We start from the raw sequence: 20232 nt of genomic DNA on the forward strand, positions 1-20232 counted from the left end.
TGCATAATGTTCATTAGTGATTATGATATATATGTATATATTACAGTTAAAATTTTTTTTTAATTTTTTTATCAACATGTATGGTTTTTACTCCAAAATATAATTGGTAATAACAACATGAACCAATGCAAGTGGTCTGTGGCCTTAATAATTTTAATATTTTTGAATAAATGCTTATAGCAATCAAGTATAGAAGCAACCTCAAGTTGGCAGACTAGAGTCTTCTTCAGAAGGGGACTGAAGGAAAATGATGTATTGTAGAAAAGATATCACTGTGCCCATTATTTCAAAAATAAGTTATTTAAGTTTCCCTTTAGGTGCACATTTTAGTTAATTGATTCGCTTCTTCACTTACTCATCAAACACCTTTTGTGTGCTAAGTGAAATGTAGTTACTATTTCAAAACTTTAGGATTTCTTTTTTTGCCGTTGAATGTTATTCACATTAGTTCCTGGTAGTCACATGCCTCTAGGAGTTGGAATATCACTTCTCACTTTGTGCATGAGGCAAAGCTGAGGGACATGCAAAAACTCTCAAAAATTATGGAAAACAATTAAGATCTAAAACTTGACTTAGTAGAAAATGAAACTAGGTGTATATTCTACTAAACATAATTTTTTTTCTGAATATGAATTTTAAAGGAATCAAAATATACTAAATAATTTGTTACTTAAAAATAAGTACCAATTATGCAAACAAAAGGCAATGAGATTCTTATGTAATAAATTTTAATGGCATGTAGAATTATAGTTAGCAATAAGAACTAATAGAAAAGATTTAAGGGCATACTTAAGAGTGAGCACAAATCTCAGTTGAGAATCATCCTAGATCCAGGAATATTGGCTTGAAAGTAGAGTTTGCAGTTCTGTGGTTAAAACAAAGTTGTATTCTGATTTGAAGGTATTTAAGTAAATTCTTTGGCTTTTCTGTATTTAGCATGTGATTTAAAGCCTCATAGCTCATCTGTAAATTATAATCACCCTTGACTTTTTCTTGTTTCCTTGAACTGATCAATTTTATTTGTTTTGTTGTTGTTGTTGTTGTTTTGGTGTTTTTGTTTTGTTTTGTTTTGTTTTTGATGGAGTCTCACTTTGTCGCCACTTTGTCACCCAGGCTGGAGTGCAATAGTGGGATCTCAGCTCACTGCAACCTCCACCTCCCAGGTTCAAGCAATTCTCCTGCCTCAGCCTCCTGAGTAGCTGGGATTACAGCCACACCCAGCTAATTTTTGTATTTTTGGTAGAGACAGGGTTTCACTATGTTGGCTAAGCTGATCTTAAACTCCTGACCTGAAGTGATCTCCTGCCTCAGCCTCCCAAAGTGCTGGGATTACAGGTGTGAGCCACCGTGCCTGGCTCAGTTTTATTTGTTGATTCATGAAAATTTGCGGGTTGAATCTAGTATTAGGGAAAGTCTTTGAATCATTTGTGGTTAGACTTGCAGTATAATCCATCTAGCTAACATTAATTAGCCAAGTGTTTAAGAAAATGTGTGTGCTTTTGCATTAGCACATTCTTGTAAGTGTTGTGAAGACAGACTATATCTGGCTCGCTGACTTGTCACCTTCTATTGTAGTTTGTTGACCACTGTACATGTTTAATATGAACCAGGTGAATATATTGTCCAGATGTCCTCCAGTTAAACACACAGTTACAAGCACTGATGGACATCTATTTGCAGGTTCACAAAAATAGGTTAACTATTTTATATTTCATATTAGAACCACTAATAATAATAATGAATATGCTAAAATTACAGCAGTGGTGACTATTGTTTTTGAGTTCTTAATATATTCCAGACACGTAAATGATATTGATTAGTCCACATAATGCCACGAGTGTGTGTGATTATGGGCACAGTTTTACAGATGAAATCATTGGGGACCAAAGAGATTTGACGCTGAAGGTAATGGATCTTATAGGTGTTAGAAAGAAGATAATTAGGAAACAATTGGAAGGACAAGCAAAACAATTATTTCCCAGCTAACTATACTCTGTAATTCAGTTGTCCTCAAGCACTTACTACCTTCAGAATGCAGAATGGTCAAATTTCCTACAATGTCAAATCATGAAGTAACAGTTTCCAGTAATGGCAGGCCCCATGCCTGGTCAAAAGAACAAAGATTCTAACTTGCCTTCAGCCCTCTGAATAAGTTACCCCCCACCCCGCTAGGAGGAAAGAGAGCTGAGTTAGTGCCCAAGTCAGCATAGGGCTTTTCATCCAGCCTCTCATGTACCCTAGTTACCCCAGGGTATTTACCCGGCCTGGTGTGTGCCCAATTATATCATCTGCAGCTGGGAAGCTGAGATGATGAGAGAAGGGATAGTGCTCAGGAAGAGACTGAGGTCAGGAGCTTGAATGCTAAAGTTTTATTCCACTTTATGGCACAGACTTTGCATCCATATCCTCAACCTGCTGTCTTTCAAAAAGATACAGGTTGCCATTAAGGGGATAGAAGAGAACGTGGACAAACCATGCAGTTACCTCTTCCTTCCTGAGGAGACAAGCTTGCAAAGTACTACGAGAAGGGAGGAAGAGTGATAAGCACAGGCTTTCCTGACACAGACAGGGTGAACGAGAGTCTCCGGAAGGAAGATTAACCAAGCCCAGGTGTGGGGTCCCTAGCAGCATAACCACAAGCTCATGGGGAAATGTGTCACAGTCATAGAAGTTCTAGGGGCTGGGAGGACACTTTTAACACATATTATCTTCCAACTAATAGTAAATAAGGGATAAACCACTCTGCTTTTGGAACTTTGAAAGATGAATTCATTTTTCCAAGGCTTTTATTCCCAGCAAAATGTACATATTCAAGAGGCCTGGAAAACCAGTTTACCTATAAAAGTAACCTAGCTAGTTACAGAAACAGATCTGAAATCCAATTATAATAACATCCAGTGTTACTAAAGGAGACAAACTCAAAATATGTTGTGACTTTCAAAGGATGTTTTAAAGTTGTATCGTTGCGGAACAGCCAACATCTATGCCAGGATTCATTAGTATGTATCTGTAGGATTACCATAAAACTCCCAGTAGAGGTCTTGGTTAAAGTAAATAAACAACTGTGAACTTGTATGTATCAGGCAGAAACATTTACTTTTTACTCTAGAAAAGCATCCCAGCTCCAGCCCCTGCTCCCTCCCCACACTGTGAATGCGCTCAGGATGGAGAAAACCCTGGACCAGTGAACAGTCTGCTCGCTGGCTGTAACCCTCTGGTTATGCCCTCCCAAGAGCTGACCCTAGAAATTTTCTGACCTATTAGAGTTTTATTGTTAAGAAAGTTGAGGTTGGATCCCTTTTAGTTTTTGTTTGGTCGTGTTGTTTATTTTATTTATAATTGATCATGATCATTCTTCTCATTGAAAGTTACCTGACAGTTGGCCGGGCGCGGTGGCTCACGCCTATAACCCAGCACTTTGGGAGGCCGAGGCAGGCAGATCATGAGGTCAGGAGTTCGAGACCAGCCTGACCAACATGCTGAAACTCCATCTCTACTAAAAATACAAAAAAAATTAACCAGGTGTGGTGGTGCTTGCCTGTAATCCCAGCTACTCAGGATGCTGAAGCAAGAGAATCACTTGTACCTGGGAGGCAGAGGTTGCAGTGAGCAGAGATTGAGCCACTGCACTCCAGCCTCGGCGACAGAGGGAGACTCCGTCTCAGAAAAAAAAAAAGTTAGCTGACTATTGCATTCTAGTATCTTCATATGAATTCACTCTCGAAAATATCCGAATTTGGGAAAATAATGAGCTACTAGTGTTCTTAGCTGTTTCTCCTAAGGGTCGCTGTGTTTCCAAAACACCAACCAGGACATATGGCCTTCCATGGCTGTGGGACCTGGAGTAGTATGTTTCAGAGGGCAGAGCATGGAGTGGGAGCCACATAGCCCTGGTTATGTGTTTCAGTCTTGCACTGGCTGGCCATGTGGTCTCGAGCAAGCCCGGCGCTCTGTAGAATTGTAGTTTCCCTTCTGTGAACTGGAGTAGAAAATGCCTTTCTTGTGCTTATTGTGACAATTAAATGAAATAAACAACTGAACACCATGCCAGGAACATAACAGTTTGTTGTCTTAGGGTGGATCCTTGAACTATTCATCCAGTCATCAGATCATTGGATCTTCCTTGTTTTGAAGATGAGGACCCAGTCTCAGGCAACCAAGGGCCTGTCCAAGGTCACATAGCAGGTAGTGCCAGGCCAGCCACACCACCTCATACCCCTAGAGGTTTCTCCCTCCACATCGCACATCGTGCACTCACTCACAGTTTCCAAAGGCAGTTGGTGAACATGGCATAGTGTGCTGGGAGTGGGGATGAACTGAGTTGAGCCTTCTCAATAGTGGGAACCTGCCCGTCCTTGGGGGTCAATGTTAATAATTATCCTAGGTAAAAAAATGAGCCCATCTTATTTATGATAAACGTTGCATAGAATCCCTGCCATGACCACCTTCTAAAATAGTAGCTGGGGCAGGGGCAAGAGAGCCACCCTTGACTAGATACCTATTGGGTATTCCTGTGTGGCCTCCACAGGGTGCACAGGGTGATAACTATTGTCCTCAATGTGCCAACGGTGGTGCCAAGCTCAGGCAGGTGATGCAGCCCCACCGAGCTTGCAGGAGAGGGCGCCAGGATCAGAACTCAAGTCTAGGTCCACCTGATGCTAACAACAGGGCTTTTTAGGTTGGTTCAGTGGCAGAGGCACAAAATAAGCCACCAGGCCCCCAGAGAAAATAAACACACACAGCCTGAGAAAACGAAGGCAACCCATTGCAAAGCTGGGAGAAACAAGCACCCCATCACAGATCCCTCAGCTTCCAAAGCAAACCCAACCTTTTTTCTTATGACTCCAGTGAAAGCCTGGGAGCGGGGTGGAATGTAAAAAGTTGGTTTGCAGATTTGCAGACCATCCCTAGAAACCCGTGTGTGCTGTGCAGGCACCTCTGTCGGTGGGGCTCCTCTTTTTCTGAGGAATAATTAATAAATATTTTCTTTTAGCATATAACAAACAGTTGAACCAAACAATTATGTAAACTGGAAATGACCCAAAATGCGAGCAGTTGGCAGCAGCACAGTGAAATGCATTGTCGTGCACATGTGCATTTTTGTCACTCCCGCCTCTCTGGTGATCTGCACTTAATAGGAATATTTTAAACTATGTAGCTAAGCAACAGAGGTAATTGTTGCTTTCTAGAGCTTTTGTTAGCACTCTAACACAGCCCAAATATGCATAATTAGGTATAATGTCTATAAATCATTATCGTACACATGTGGGTAGTTAAGTGGAGTGAGAGAATAGTTCAATGAATTGAGCATATTCACTGAAAATGCTTTTTATTTGTTTTCTGTAGTTCATAATACTTTAAAATTATCATAACCCTTTACACTTTCTCTTAATAGCCAACTGTGATATTGAGAAAAACTTCATTTGCATTTTAGACTATGTTTAATATATTATTTAAACCAGGAGTTCCTCTGATATGAATTCAGGAGAGGATAGGCCATCCTATCAAATATTATGTGCCTGTTTATCCAGCCTCTTTTCTAGGAACTAAAATGTTAAATTTTTCAGTTTATGTTGAATAGATCCCAACAAAAGACTGCACCCTATAATCAGCATTATTTACGGGGGCTAGTGTTGTGACTGAATTCTTCCCTTCATCCAAAAATGCTTTTAGTTACTATGGCAATATTTACTTGATCCTGGCAGTCCACTGTTGATTTAGGGAGATAATTACCAGAAAGGAAGATGATGGAGATGTATTTTTGAGTGTCCTTGTCAGAGACAATGTTTATAAAAAATTAAATGAGACCAAAAAGACACATTGTCTTCCGCACAGACACTCTCTCCCTCAGCGCTCACACCGGATGGCTGTGCTTTTCTTCCCTCCAAAGATGTTTATTAGCACAGAATGCACTGCTCTTGGTGTCTTTAACAGTTTTTAATGGGGCTTATTACTGGGTGCTTCCCATCCCCCCACCCTGCCTTTGAGACACAGAAACAGTCCTCCTATTTTTTGGATGTCTGGGCACTGTTGCAGGCACTTCACAGCCTGGTGTGCGCTGGGCACACCCCACGTGCCTGGGCCTGGGCTGGAGTCACCTGTGAATCCACCCTCACTTGCTGTGTCTTGCACTGGGACAGGCTTGGGTAGGCTGATTGTCGTCTATACACTCCATCACCCCAACCTGGCCACTCCCAGAGCAAGAGGGGGTGACACTGACAACAATGGCTGCCTGGGACAACAGCCACCACATAGACTGTCCTGGATGGACAGGCACGGGGGGCTCCTCACGGGGTGCCTTCACGTTCAGGACCCAAAGCAGCCTTGTACTGAGAACAGCTAGTTACCATTCAGCACCCTCCAGTGCCTCACCTTGTCTCATTTCCTTCTTACACAAGTGCATGCAAGTAATGGACCAGAAAATGTGTTACTATTCAAGATACGATTTGATCATGCTAATTTCCCTGTTTGTGTTTCCTTCAATATGGAATTTTAGGGTGACAATTACAAAGGTAAACAGGAAGTCTTGAAAGCCTCAGAAAGATGTATTTTGTATCTTAGCTAACATTCCATAAAATCTGAAGGTATGTCTGAGAAAGACTAGAGAGTAGAGAACATAAACCAAATGGCTTTGAAAATGCATTGCCATGCTAACAGAAGAACTGATTAATATCTCCTTGACAATGTATATGTTCATATATATTTGATTTTCTTCTGGTTGGCTAAGAGTTGGAAATATAAGTACAGTAACAATAATTTCACATTCAGTAAATACTATTATTGTTAAGTATCTACTTCTTGTCTTGGTCAATACCCCAGAAGTACTTACCCCTTAACATGATGGAAATTATAATAGCTCATTTCTTTTAACACAGTTCTTAGAATATTAAGGTCTAAGTTTTCTCTTAAGAGGATATATGTTTTTCTCACCAATGTTTATAAAATTAATAGAGATGATATATTACTCATATTATGTATATGTGTACATATATGTATGTGTATGTACACATGTATGTGAATGCATATGTTTATATACATATAACTTGTTGCAATTGTCCTAAAATATTTTTTGTTCTTGCTCTTCAAATATTGGTTTTCTTCTTCCATAGAGGAAATCATGATAAAACCTATGGATGAAAGTCTTCTTCCAACTGCACAAGAAAACTCCAATAGGAAGGAAGACAGATACTCTTGTTATCAAGAGCTCGTGGTCAAGTCTTTAATGCACTTGGGGAAATTTGAAAAAAATGTATCTGTTCAGACTATAAGTGAAAACTTAAATGACAGTGGCATCCAGTCGCTAAAAGCAGAGAGTGATGAAGCAGACGAGTGCTTTCTGATTCATTCTGATGATGGAAGAGACAAGATTGATGATTCTCAGCCACCCTTCTGCTCCTCTGATGACAATGAAAGTAACTCTGAAAGTGCAGAAAATGGCTGGGACAGTGGCTCCAACTTCTCAGAAGAAACCAAACAACCTAGAGTCCCAAAGTATGTTTTAACAGATCATAAAAAAGACCTATTGGAAGTTCCCGAAATAAAAACTGAAGGTGACAAATTTATCCCTTGTGAGAACAGGTGTGATTCTGGAACAGAGAGGAAAGATCCACAGAATGCTCTCGCAGAACCCCCGGATGGCAATGCCCAGCCCTCATTCCCTGACGTTGAGGAGGAAGATAGCGAGAGCCTGGCAGTAATGACAGAAGAGTGTAGTGACCTGGAAAAGGCCAAGGGGAACTTAAGTTTGCTGGAGCAGGCAATTGCTCTGCAGGCTGAGCGAGGTTGTGTTTTCCATAACACCTACAAAGAGCTGGATAGGTTCCTGCTGGAGCACCTAGCAGGGGAAAGGAGGCAAACCAAAGTTATCGACATGGGTGGAAGACAAATCTTTAACAATAAACGTAAGACACATTTTTGCATTTATTTTAGGAATAAAAGTGCTTTAGGGTTTGAAAAAAAAGTCAGATTTGATTATTTTTTTCAGGTTGCTTTTTAACAGTTCAATGCAACTTAAAAATCAATTTATAATTATAAAATAAACAATTTCTTTCTTTTCCCCCACTCTCTAGATTATCCTCCAATCAAGCTGTGTTAGTTTTGGAGTATTTTCACACATGAAAAAAGGTTCATTGAATCTATTTCTTTTAATTTAACTGTTTTTTTAAAAATGCATGATACCTTTAGAAATAACTTTATTTGACATTGTTGGAAGTACATCAGTATTTACTGGATATTAAATCAATTCCAGAAACTTAATTTTTTTTTCCCACCCTCATTCTTGGATTATTTAACTTGCCAGCCAGGTAGGATGCTCTGGTCCTTTTTGGGATAAACCTGGATGTTAATGCGTTTATGAGCCTACACTTTCACTGGCTCTCTGACTCGGGGCTCATACATCTCTGGGACAAACTTGAATGAGAGAGTAGGTGTGCTTTGAGGAGGCTTTAGAACTGTTCTTCAGACCTTGAGAAAAGTGTGTTCCTGCTTCCCTGGAGCATTCCCCCTGCTCTTTCTCTGCGGAGTCTTGCACCAGATGAGCCTGATGCTAGTTCTAGCAGTTTTATGGAGCTTCCCAAGAGCAGTCCTTAGTGCCTAGAATGCTTGTTTAAGATGAGTATTTTCAGATCCCATCATCATCAGTGCTCCAGAATTTGCATTTTTTTTCTCTAAGTTTCCAGGTGATTAGTGGTCTCTCTGAAACCTGAGAGCCACGAAATTAGGGAGAGGAGTACCTTAGAAAAAATCAGGGCAGTGGACCCAAGGAGCTTACAAGAATAACATGTTAGTGTGGTTGAGAAGTTCTGATTGCTGAGTTATCCAGAAACAAATTGTACATTTTGTCATTTTAAATCCATTTTAGCACTCTCCTGTAATCTTGACAAATAATGTCTTGCATCTCAGAGCTGAGGAAACAAAAAAGGATAAAATGGTGTCATGTAGTGATGAGCAAGATAATGCCATGCAAACATCCTGCAAGGGTTGGAGTAGGGACAGAATATTAATGACTAGCCTTGGTTCAGGGCAGGACACTGTATCTAGCTCTGTGCACTCCCACTAATGTGCAACTTATTATATTTAACTTTTTAAGTAAACTACAAAATCAGAAAAAAAATGAAATTTACTCAAAATTCCCCAAATCCACAATTTCTGATATACTATATTTTATTGATCCTAAGAGATATCATTTCTCCATTTTTATTGATTGATTGATTGATTGATTGATTGATTTTTTAGTTTCGCTCTGTTACCCAGGCTGGAGTGCAGTGGCGCCATCTCGGCTCACTGCTAGCTCCGCCTCCCAGGTTCCATTCTCCTGCCTCAGCCTCCCGAGTAGCTGGGATTACAGGTGCTCCCCACCACAGCCAGCTAATTTTTGTATTTTCAGGAGAGATGGGGTTTCCCTATGTTGGCCAGGCTGGTCTCAAACATGATCCACCCGCCTCGGCCTCCCAAAGTGCTGGGATTACAGGTGTGATCATTTTTCCATTTTACCATCTCTGAACTCAGAGGAGTATGCAATAGTTTAATTACCAATCATTTTTTTTCTTTCTAAGTAGCACACAAAATGATGATTTCTTTTGTTTTGTTAAACAATTGATGATAACTTACAGGCAATGAAGCCTAGTATTTAGAGAACATTATTTGAGCCACATCTTAAAGTATTTGATGATCCTTTGGATAATTTTATAGAGGTTTTAAAACGTTTTGTTTTCAAAAATTCAGGGCATATAATTTGTGTTTGTAAACATTTGGGCCAATTGGAGGCTTACCGAATTCCTACTAGGGCTGGATGAGTCAGCGGTATATCCTAGTGCCTGAGGCATGGGGGCAGCCTCTGCAAGATCAAGACCAGGCAGGCTAGTCAGGAAAACAGGTGAAGAAGGTGAAGCCCACATTGAAGAAGAGCCATAGGCTTAGTCTAGAGGAGGCCTGCAGAGTCCAAACTGAGTATTCCCTTTCCTATTCCTTGTTCCCGATGTGGGATCCAATGGCAAAAGAAGGATGTTTTTTCTCTCTGACGTGCACTCCATGCTGTTAAGTCAATGCTCATCCCCACTGACAGCCATATTCTCCAAAATACCAGCCTAACCTCCCAGACACCTTGCCCATGCAACTTCACTGTTAAGGAGAAAACTCAAGAGTTTTAAAATCTCATTTTACCCCAGCTTTCAGATGAGTCAGCAATTCTAAAATTAGTTTGGTTAGACTCTTGCCACTAAGCATTTAGTGAGATTTAGGTTGCAATGTAAGTACAGTCACCATGTCATTGACTGTCCTGCCTATGAAACGGGGAACACTACGAACAATTACATGAGTACATCAGGTGTGAATGAGGACAGTCCCAGGAAAACCAAGGTGTAACATCACCAGAGTATAAGGTCACCCTCATTATGCAACATTGTACAAAGAAAATAGAGGAAGAGCCAAGCCTGAGAGTCGCCCCAAGCTCAAGCTCTGGCTTCTTATCATGCAGACAGGTTCTGCCCTCCAGAGCATTTCCCTGCATCTTTGTTCCGCCCAGCAGAGGAGGGACGTGCAGACAAAGGGGCACGGTGGACTGTCAGTGGGCTGCACCTGGGCAGGAGCCAGGCTGCCTTATCTCCAGCACCCTCTCTGGCTTCCCGCAAACAGTGTGGCGAGGAGGGGAAGTGTGCGACGCCAATCCTTTCAATGTGGTTTAGAAACGCGACCTTACCTGGGCAAGGTCCAAGAGAGGAAGAGCATCGAAATACACATTATTGCTCTTCTCCTGTTTTTCTAACTTACTCTCCTATGGTGTCAGCCCCCCTCAGTTCCCCTAATCAGACTTTAAGAATTTGGACCTAGCGGTCTACAGATTTCACATCAACTTGAAATTTGGCACTATTTTTGGATTAAATAAAACATATATCCACAAATCATAGAGCATCGCAAAACTCTTAATTTGTCTATTACGAAATGCAGACAGAATAGTGTCGACACTGGCACATTTAAGTCCTGTGTTTCCTTAACGTAAATGTCCGCTGCTGGCCGCAGCCCCATCATCTGGCTGTTCCTTGCTCATTTAAGACTTCCTGCCTTGTCTTCTGACCTCCCTGACCCTCAGCGCAGAACGACTCGAAGGATCCTTGGCTCTTCTCCTTCTGCTGAATTCATGCCCCCATATAATTGCATTACATACAACCTGCTGTGCCCCATCTGCCCAGGACTGTTTATCATCCAGCAACTGGGGTGCCATGGTATGGCAGAGGCACGTCTGCTCTCACAATACAGCACCCCGGAAATATCTGTCGCATCCCATGACAGTGGCCAGACTTCGTGCCCCGTTGCACAGGAGCACACGAGGCTCCGCACCCTTGCACGCAGGCCCCGTGTTCCATCCTCAGTATCTTCTCGGGCAGGACCACACTGCCTGTTTCCACTCTTAGCATCTAGTGTGCTCATTATTCCTGAGGCTTCACGTCGCAGACCCCGGTAGCCTCCTTTCCTCCTGCATTGCGCCTCTCTGAGGGCTCCTGTGCATCTTCTCATGCTCTTTCTTCTCCGTGCCCCAAGTGCCGTGGGACAGGCTCTCCCTATGGTTGGTGTTATTCCCGGCACAATTTAGGGGGGCAGTTTGGGCTCTAAGAGTGCATCTCTGTTTCAACTTTATCTGCCATCTCAGTCATGAATGTGAACGTTTCTGAATAAGGCCTCATCTGTGTTAGTTCTAAGCTCACCAGTATTCATGTTTGGTCCTCATTTATTGCATATATTTATATAACCTTTTAAGTTGTGGCAAAGTGTGTGCCAGAAAATCAAACCGCAAGCTTGTCTGGAGCCTCACCCTCCCCAGGCTCCCAGAAAATGCGTGAGCAGGTGTCCCTTGCCATGCCTGGCTGCTCCCGTGGGCCCCACCCACGCTGGTGTTCCTGGGGGTGCTCTCTGGACCTCTGCTCAGTGGCCTGCACTCTTTGCACTTCTATTTTCTGTAAGTCTCCTGCAAGAACATTTCCCTTCCAAGTCTTCCTGCTGCCTCAGTTTTTGGATTCTGCATTTAGAGTGAGATCAGCAGCTTCTTCCCCGTACTCACTGCATGCTGATCCCAAGTAGCAACCCGTGGGGGTGTTGGAATCTCGAGACCGTGAATCACTAGCACTGGACAGACAGGACACAAGCCAGTGTCCTTGCCCTGTCCAACTCTGCCAGCTGCTCTGGAGGGAGCAGGCTCTGCTCTCCACCCCCAAGCCCAAGGACCTGCAGGGCCAAGGCTGGACAGGTCTTTCTCAGATATGGTGGTTTCTTTGTTTTTGTCATTTTGAGTCTGGCTTTTTCTAGACTTTCAATAAGAAATGGTTTTGGTTTAAATAAATTCTTTCTCACTATTTTTTCTTTTAGGGAGCCTGTTCATCCCCTAGCACAGGGTTGATTTTTCATAATGAGGCTCTAACTACAATATGTGACATGACAACTTAAAACCATCTCTATATTTTAACACTCCCTTGCCCTGTGTCAGCCTTTACTTAGGAAACCAAGAAAATTGAAAACGTGTTTTCTATTTCCACAGGTCTTAGTTGAGGGTCTTATTCAAGGCAATGTGAGAAGAATGTTTATAACAGTAAAACTGAATAAAGTGAGAATGTCACCCTGCAAGGCCATTCTATTGAATGGGAAGAAAAGCAAGAATAACCAAATGCATTTCTCAATTTAATTTCTACATAGATTCACCAAGGCCTGAAAAGAGGGAGACCAAGTGCCCGATCCCTGGGTGTGATGGCACGGGACATGTGACGGGGCTCTACCCCCACCACCGCAGCCTTTCGGGGTGCCCCCACAAAGTGCGGGTTCCCCTGGAAAGTGAGTACCGCTTGTCCCTCAAAGCTTCTGCTTATGCACGCCAGATCGTCAAGATGTTATCCTCTTTGTCTCCCAATTTGGAATTAGGAATGGAAACAAACTTTTTTAAACTATGTCAAGACAATTCCATCTAGCTGTGGGTTTTAAAATATAGTGTATTTATAGAAAATTCAAGGTGCAAGAAAGCCAACAGATCAAGAGACAATTGCCATAGGAAAGACAGCTAGTTCCTCACAGTGCCCAGAGTAAGGGCCAGGCCACAGCACAGAGGGCCACACAGGAAAGCACCAGGGAATTCAGGGGTAGAGGGAGTGCAGACAGTGGGCCAGAGTCTTTATGGTGGTTTCTGATGGGGCAGGGTAAGCAGCCTTAGGACTGGCCAGTTTGACTGATTTCAGCAGGCTCGGGGGCATAGGGGCTGTCCCTAGTTGTCTGGTACCTGCCTCTGGAGTGATCAGAGCAGAAGAACAGTGCCCCAGAGGGTGAGCGCCCAGTAAAGGAGGTAGTTGGGCTGTGGGTTCCAGATTGGCTGGGTTGCATTTTTAAAGTGTGCTTGTGGGAAAGTTGTTCATTCTCTCTGGGAATTGACTAGCCTGGGAGGGGCAGTCCCTCCAGAGTTAGCAAGGCCCCAGATGTTAAATCACCAGAATACAAAAATAAGTCATGGTTATGAAACTGTGACTACACAGTTCTGTTTCACCTGGAGGCATGGATTCCTTAAGCTCAGGACCAGTCAGCATCGACGCATCACAAAGCAGTCACCATTGTCCTCCTGGCCTCCTCTCGCAGTGGGAACATATTCCTTGGTGTTGTCTCAGGACATCCTGCAGCAGTGGAGGGCCCTGAGTAGGAGCGAGCCTTGGCCCCCTCTCCACCCTCAGCCCCGCGGTGAGCTATCCACTGACAGTGAAGCAGAGGGCTGCCACCTTCTACATTGTACATTATCGACCTGTTACATCTTCCACTTTGTGAACCTACTTATTGAGACTCTTTTGGGCCAAAACAAATTGCAAAAATGGAAGTGCTCAACATCACTCTTCTCAAAAGTGAGATTTTGCAAGTCACTAAGTCTAATCAGCTCAGTGCTGTCCTGCCAGATTAGCAGTTCCTCAGACTGGTTCTCCGGCTCTTCGGTCAACCATACTTTTCTCCCAGTAACCTAATGGCTATGGGGTGTGGGGAGTAGGGGGTGGATGGACAAAGAATCAAAATAATGTCACTTAGAAAATAAAGAAGACCATACGCAGAACTTCAAACTGCAGGGAAATGATAGAACTATATGACAAACGGTGTGCTCCATCCATCCCCCAGGGAAAATCACATTCATGTGAAGGGAAGGTTACAAGCTTTTCAGTTTACGTTAAATATAAGCGGAATCATCTCACTGAAGTCTAGTGTAAACATAACGTGGAGTTTAGAGAAATTAAAACTTGATCAAGCTTGCTGGATTTAATTTCTGAAGTTCTTCCATGCTCACTTGTTTGTGTCTGAATAGAGAGAGCATGGTGGATGCTGGAACTAAAGTCATTTAAATGCAAAGTTGAGAGATACATGTGTTACTGTGCTTTGTATTTATGGTAAAGTATCCTTTCCTTTATGTGTTGTTTTGTGCTTAGTTCTTGCCATGCATGAAAATGTGCTCAAGTGTCCCACGCCAGGATGCACAGGAAGGGGTCATGTGAACAGCAACCGCAACACCCACAGGAGGTAATTCTCATTAGACGATAATCATTTTGCATTTTAAAAAAATGTGCTAGAAACATTCCACCAATAAAATGATGGGTTACCAATGTGTAATGAAAATTGCTGCATCACTATCCAGTATGTGACACTTGAAATAGAGAAGAAATATTCTCAGCATGTGCATTGTCAAAAAGAAAGGACCTCATCATTTCCTTTCTTAGAAATTTGTATATTAGCAGCCAGTTATGATAATGAAAAAATATTATATTTGGAGTTGCTGGGGTTACCTATTCATATAATCATACAAATAGAATGTGCTGTCTTTTGCTCCAGAACCTCACCGTTGCTGTTTTGACATTGCAAAGAGTTGCTTCTAGGTTATCCTGGATCCTGTCCAATAGACATTAAAAAGGTACCAACAGGGCTTCAATTGTTGTAACTATAAACCAGGTATAGGGTAGACATCACTTCACTGAAATTGCAAGTAGCATAAGACACACATATGTGCATTTACATGAAAATGTATTGTGTATCTATAAATATTTGGGGTGAAAATGCTGATTGTTTGATATTCACATTTTATATTACAAGTCGATTATGTGGCGATGAGGTACTATTTGACTTATATGCACTATGCCAGCAAACTTCACATTCTGCACTTTGAATTTCAACTAAGATGAAAAACTGAGTTCCTAAAATTTTTCTAAAGATGCTAAGATAAGTCAAGGAGTTATCATGCTAACTTCTAGAGTTGGACACACTGCAATTGGAATGAGCACATTCACTTACAATATTAAGAAGTTTCCAAATGCTTTAGTTATTTATCCCTTACATAATGTTTTTATGTTTAAAAATGAGTTGGTTACCTTTCACCTCTGAGATGGGGATGGGAGCAAGTGTTGACACTGTAGTTTGCAAAACCCTTTGGGATCTTTCAGTGTGTGCGTGGTGCTAAGTGAACTATTAATATGACTTAACATTTAGTGTGTGCCAAGTGTGCTGTGAGGCACATGCCAAAACAAATCATATTATCATTTTAACTAAAATCCTCCTGTGTTTCTTTTTTTAAACAGTCTTTCTGGTTGTCCAATTGCTGCAGCTGAAAAATTGGCAATGTCCCAGGATAAAAATCAGCTTGATTCTCCCCAAACTGGGCAGTGTCCTGACCAGGCCCACAGGTATGAACTCCCAACGATGTTCTTGGTGCTCTCTTCATCCAGGCTCCTGCACAGCGGGGCCTCTGGTCCTTCATGAGTCAGTTCCCTGCGGCTTGACCTCACCTGTCAGCCCCAGTAGACCTGTGTATGCAGCCCACCCCACTAGACCAGAGGCTGGTCTAGTTAATGACATCGTTGCTGGAATGAACTACTAAACTCTCCAGAAGTTTAACTTGAAAGTCATCTCTTTGCAAAGGTAACATAATAGGGGTGAATCTAAAAGAATTAATATACCATAGCCTACATTAATCAGAATTGTGGGTTACTAGGTATACCCACAAGTCAGATGAGCACCCCTTCATCACTGACTTCACCTTTCTGCCTGGAGAAAATGCCATCAGAAGTCACTCCTGCCTTTCCTAAATATGTGATGTTATATATTCATCCTTCAGTTCCACAAACACATATAATATACTTAAAACAAAAATTCATTCCATGATTGAGAGCTATTAATAAAATATCTCCTATTGGTCCTGGTAGCTCCCAGGCTCTTGGTGATATCTAGAAATTTGGAAGATCTTGTATCTAAATACTAAAGTATATATGATGATATTTAATGTGAAGTTATATGTTTATTGCCATAGAATCATTTTTGTAGGGAAAATGATTTCATGATTAAGCTAGATGATCAGATAACTATTGTTACTGAGTCACTGAAATATAAAACCAGTTATTAGACATTTCAACATTTTCAAGATACGGCTTCCCTTAATATTTTGCTTCTATAGGTTTGATGAAAAGAGTCAAAATCGGCATTTAAATCACATGTGTGAAGAACATATGTCAAGTGAAAATGATGAATTACTGAATAAGTAGCAATTAGAAATCTTAAAGTAAGATTCTTGGTTGGTATGACTGTACACTCTAGTTTCTCCCCAAGTAAGTTAGTTAGCAAATATAGAAAGAATATTGAATTTCATTTTGCTCATTTCTTAAAAGATTAATATTGTTTTAGATTAGAATATATATGCAGCTTTAAGGCTCTAAACCAATTTATATAGGCAATAAGATCAACTAGTTGCTCAGATATTTTTATATAGCAGCTGAAAAGTTTTTGTAAAACCTAATCCAAAAAAAACTCATTGGAAATTTTGGCATTCTGATGAGTTTGACAGTTTTGGTGGAAAAAAGAGAAAAATATATCTTTTAATATTGCTAAATTTTGAAAGGTATATTTGTTTATGTTCTCTTACCATTAGACCACAGCAGAAAATGATTTGTGTTTTATTTGACTGGAATCAGTGCTACACAAATATGATGCCCTTGTTTAATCCAAATACAACAATCCTAAAATATATAATTCACATTTAGCTTAGATTGTGATAAGTATGTAGAAAATGTGATAGATATTATAATACAGTAATTTTGATTCATATTGAATGATGGCAATTCAATTGATAAAATATTGAAGTGCCATTTAAAGTATTACTTAAATCAGCAAAAACATTCTGACTGAAGGCAAGGAAAAAAGGTGAAAAGCCCAGGAAGAAACTCCCAATTCAGGAATCAAATCTCTGGTGTCTGCACTGCCCCTCTTAGGCATCAGATTTCTGCCAGCTCTGCAGGACTGAGCAGAGCCTCGCATCACTTCTGAACGGAATATGATAACACTTGCTTGCTGGTCATAATTGTGACTATTCATTGCCAATCTAATGAACAATTCTAACAAGCAGAACGTGCACACTTTGTCAGTGCCTTAACCTGTATTTACTGATGGTAACATGGCTTTTTTTTTTTTTTTTTTTTGAGATGGAGTCTTGCTCTGTCTCCCAGGCTGGAGTGCAGTGACATGATCTCAGCTCACTGCAACCTCTGCCTCCTGGGTTCAAGTGATTTTCCTGCCTCAGCCTCCTGAGTAGCTGGGATTACAGGTGTGTGCCACCACACCTGGCTAATTTTTGTATTTTTAGTAGAGACGGGGGTTTCAACATGTTGGCCAGGCTGGTCTCAAACTCCTGAGCTCAGATGATCAACCCACCTTGGCCTCCCAAAGGGCTGGGATTATAGGCGTAAGCCACCGCACCCACCTTTAAGAACTTTAAGAACTCAAAATGCTAATAAGCATCAAATATTTGCTCATGATATCTTCATAAGATGAATGGAGGATTGCATATTCTTAATTTGCTGATGGGAGGACTAGGACCCAGAGTACGCAGCATCATGTAGTGACGTAGAGCCCAGAGCATCTTTCCATCTCCCCGTATGGGTCCAGAGCACACTCCTCTGTCCTGCCGTGGCCCCGTCTCTCTTATTGTTCAGTGTCTCTGTGGATACCTTCAGGAGTGACGCATGTATCTACTGTAAATTCTGACACTAATGTGCTCACCAGTAGTTTCATTGTATTTCTTTTGAACTGCTTCGCCCCCCTCTCCAGGACAAGCTTGGTGAAGCAAATTGAATTCAATTTCCCGTCACAAGCCATCACCTCTCCCAGAGCCACAATGTCAAAAGAACAAGAGAAGTTTGGAAAAGCACCATTTGATTATGCCAGTTTTGATGCCCAAGTTTTTGGTAAACGCCCTCTCATACAAACAGTGCAAGGACAAAAAACACCACCATTTCCTGAATGTAAGCTTTGAGCTCTAATGCTCATTTCCCCAAAATGCTTCTTGTGTGTGGGTGTATGTGTGTATCGGGGGCCAGGGGGCTGTACTTAAATATATGATATACTAAATACAACTGGCAGGAGAGAAAATATATTCGAGTAAAATACAATAAAGAAAACAATAATAAGTTGATCAATGTTATTGATTTTATACTGAAGTTACATATAATATAGTGAATAGTTAATGAATTAATTATTCTACAAATATGATGCTATTGTTGAATCTAAGTACAATAATTCTAAAGAAATATTTAACTCACAGTTAGCTGGAGTTTGGATTACTATATTGAAAAATGTGATGACTGTTGTAATGCAGTAATATTTATTTTTATTGAAATTATGGAAATCTAATAGGTAAAATGTTGAAATGCTGTTTAAAATATTACTTAACTCAGCAAAAGCATTCAAACTAAAGGTGGAAGGGAAGTTGAGGAGTCTAAGAAACAATTTGAAAGTCAGGATTTTACTATAATAGAAAAAATTGTGTGGCTGTGGAAATCTTTACTCCCAAACTGAAGCATGAATATGGAAACACTTAAAATACATTAATATTCTTTAATGCTAACACATCCATATAGAAGACCATAACTCAAATATGGTATAATATATGAAACCTGGTGTTTTTTCTTCTTACACATTTCTCCAAGTTGTTGGGAGTCCTTAAACATTCTAATGAAAAGGTATGAAAGTAAATACTGGGAACCAATAGAGGTCATGATTTCTTCATTATGGTCACTTAACTTCCACAAAGGAAGGAGCTAAATAATGTGCACTTGAGTTCTCCTAGACAATGAATTTTTTACAACGTTCTGCATAGCCATAGAATCCCTTTGAACTTACACCAGGCTACAGAAACTGAGTGCTCTTAAGAGCACAGAATGTTTACCTCATTGTGTGATGTTGATGAATTCTTTCAGACAACTAGAATTTCGTGTAAAACCCAGTAGTAAACAGACTTGAAAGGAATTTGCCTATCAGGGAGAGGTACATTACACTCTAAAAGATATTTTACCTAATCTTACCAAAAATAGGTTCCAACTAACATAAATAACCACTAACAACCTGTTAGATTTAGGGGAAAAGTTATACACACAGTTTTGTATCTATCTATCCATGCAATTTGGTGTGTGCCTATACAGACATACAATTTTATTATATATACACACAATATACATACATACATATATGTTTAATTCCAGCGAAGCTAGTTAATAAGAGCATTCAATGTACTCATAGAGTATGGACATTGATTTTTAAAAGTGCAAAACATTCAGTGACATTTTCATATTCTTGTAATTGTAGAAATATAACATTTGCCAGTGTTTTAAGTTTTGTTTTATGAAAAGTAAGAATCAAATATTTAAAATAAAAAAATTTAATATAAAATAAAAAGCTAAATGCTTTTATATTAGCTCACATTAAATCTTGAGTGTTTCTCCTATAACCTTGAGTGATGTTTACAAATACTCAAGAATGAAGAGAAATATGTTTAATTCTCTCAGTAATGCCTTGGTACCCACAACAGAAACATAAAATGGAAACTCAGCCTTGATAACTAAATTGCCTTTCTGTTCACCTTGAGAACATTTTCTTCCTGCCCTTTATTTATCTCTCTCTCCCTAAATATGCAAAATGCCAGCTCATTAAAGACTCCACCATCTATTTAGTTCCATCTAGTTGGGTAAAGAACAACTTCTACTGGTTTAAGGACAAAACAAGCCTGCGTATCAAATAATAAAAATACAATTCCATGTCTAAGTAGAAATTGTTATTGTGAAAACAAATATTGAAAGGACACATTTTTTTTTTTTTTTTTTTTTTGCGCCACTGGAATCACTGGTCCTCACATATATGCAGTTTTCCAGTGGGCATGCCTTAAACTCTCTGTAGTCCCTGGTAGGTTTTGCTAGT

The 20232-nt window shown here is 40.5% G+C and overlaps 1 protein-coding gene across 8 annotated transcripts in view; it reads left to right on the forward strand.

Moving 5' to 3' along the window:
• ST18 (ST18 C2H2C-type zinc finger transcription factor) overlaps positions 1–20232 on the forward strand; it is a 110685-nt gene that overhangs the window by 41158 nt on the left and 49295 nt on the right. For 6 of the 8 annotated variants that reach the window (XM_063642813.1, XM_055286438.2, XM_063642812.1 and 3 more), the window contains 5 exons: positions 7110–7901; positions 12682–12816; positions 14433–14523; positions 15573–15677; positions 18091–18284. In XM_063642813.1, the coding sequence (XP_063498883.1) occupies positions 7110–7901; positions 12682–12816; positions 14433–14523; positions 15573–15677; positions 18091–18284 (1317 nt within the window). Of the gene's footprint in view, positions 1–7109; positions 7902–8069; positions 8125–12681; positions 12817–14432; positions 14524–15572; positions 15678–18090; positions 18285–20232 lie in introns of those variants that run through there. The other 2 variants (XM_055286445.2, XM_055286448.2) reach the window with 2 other exon arrangements.

Source organism: Symphalangus syndactylus, chromosome 7 (assembly GCF_028878055.3).
Source record: "Symphalangus syndactylus isolate Jambi chromosome 7, NHGRI_mSymSyn1-v2.1_pri, whole genome shotgun sequence".
Classification (NCBI taxonomy): domain Eukaryota; kingdom Metazoa; phylum Chordata; class Mammalia; order Primates; family Hylobatidae; genus Symphalangus; species Symphalangus syndactylus.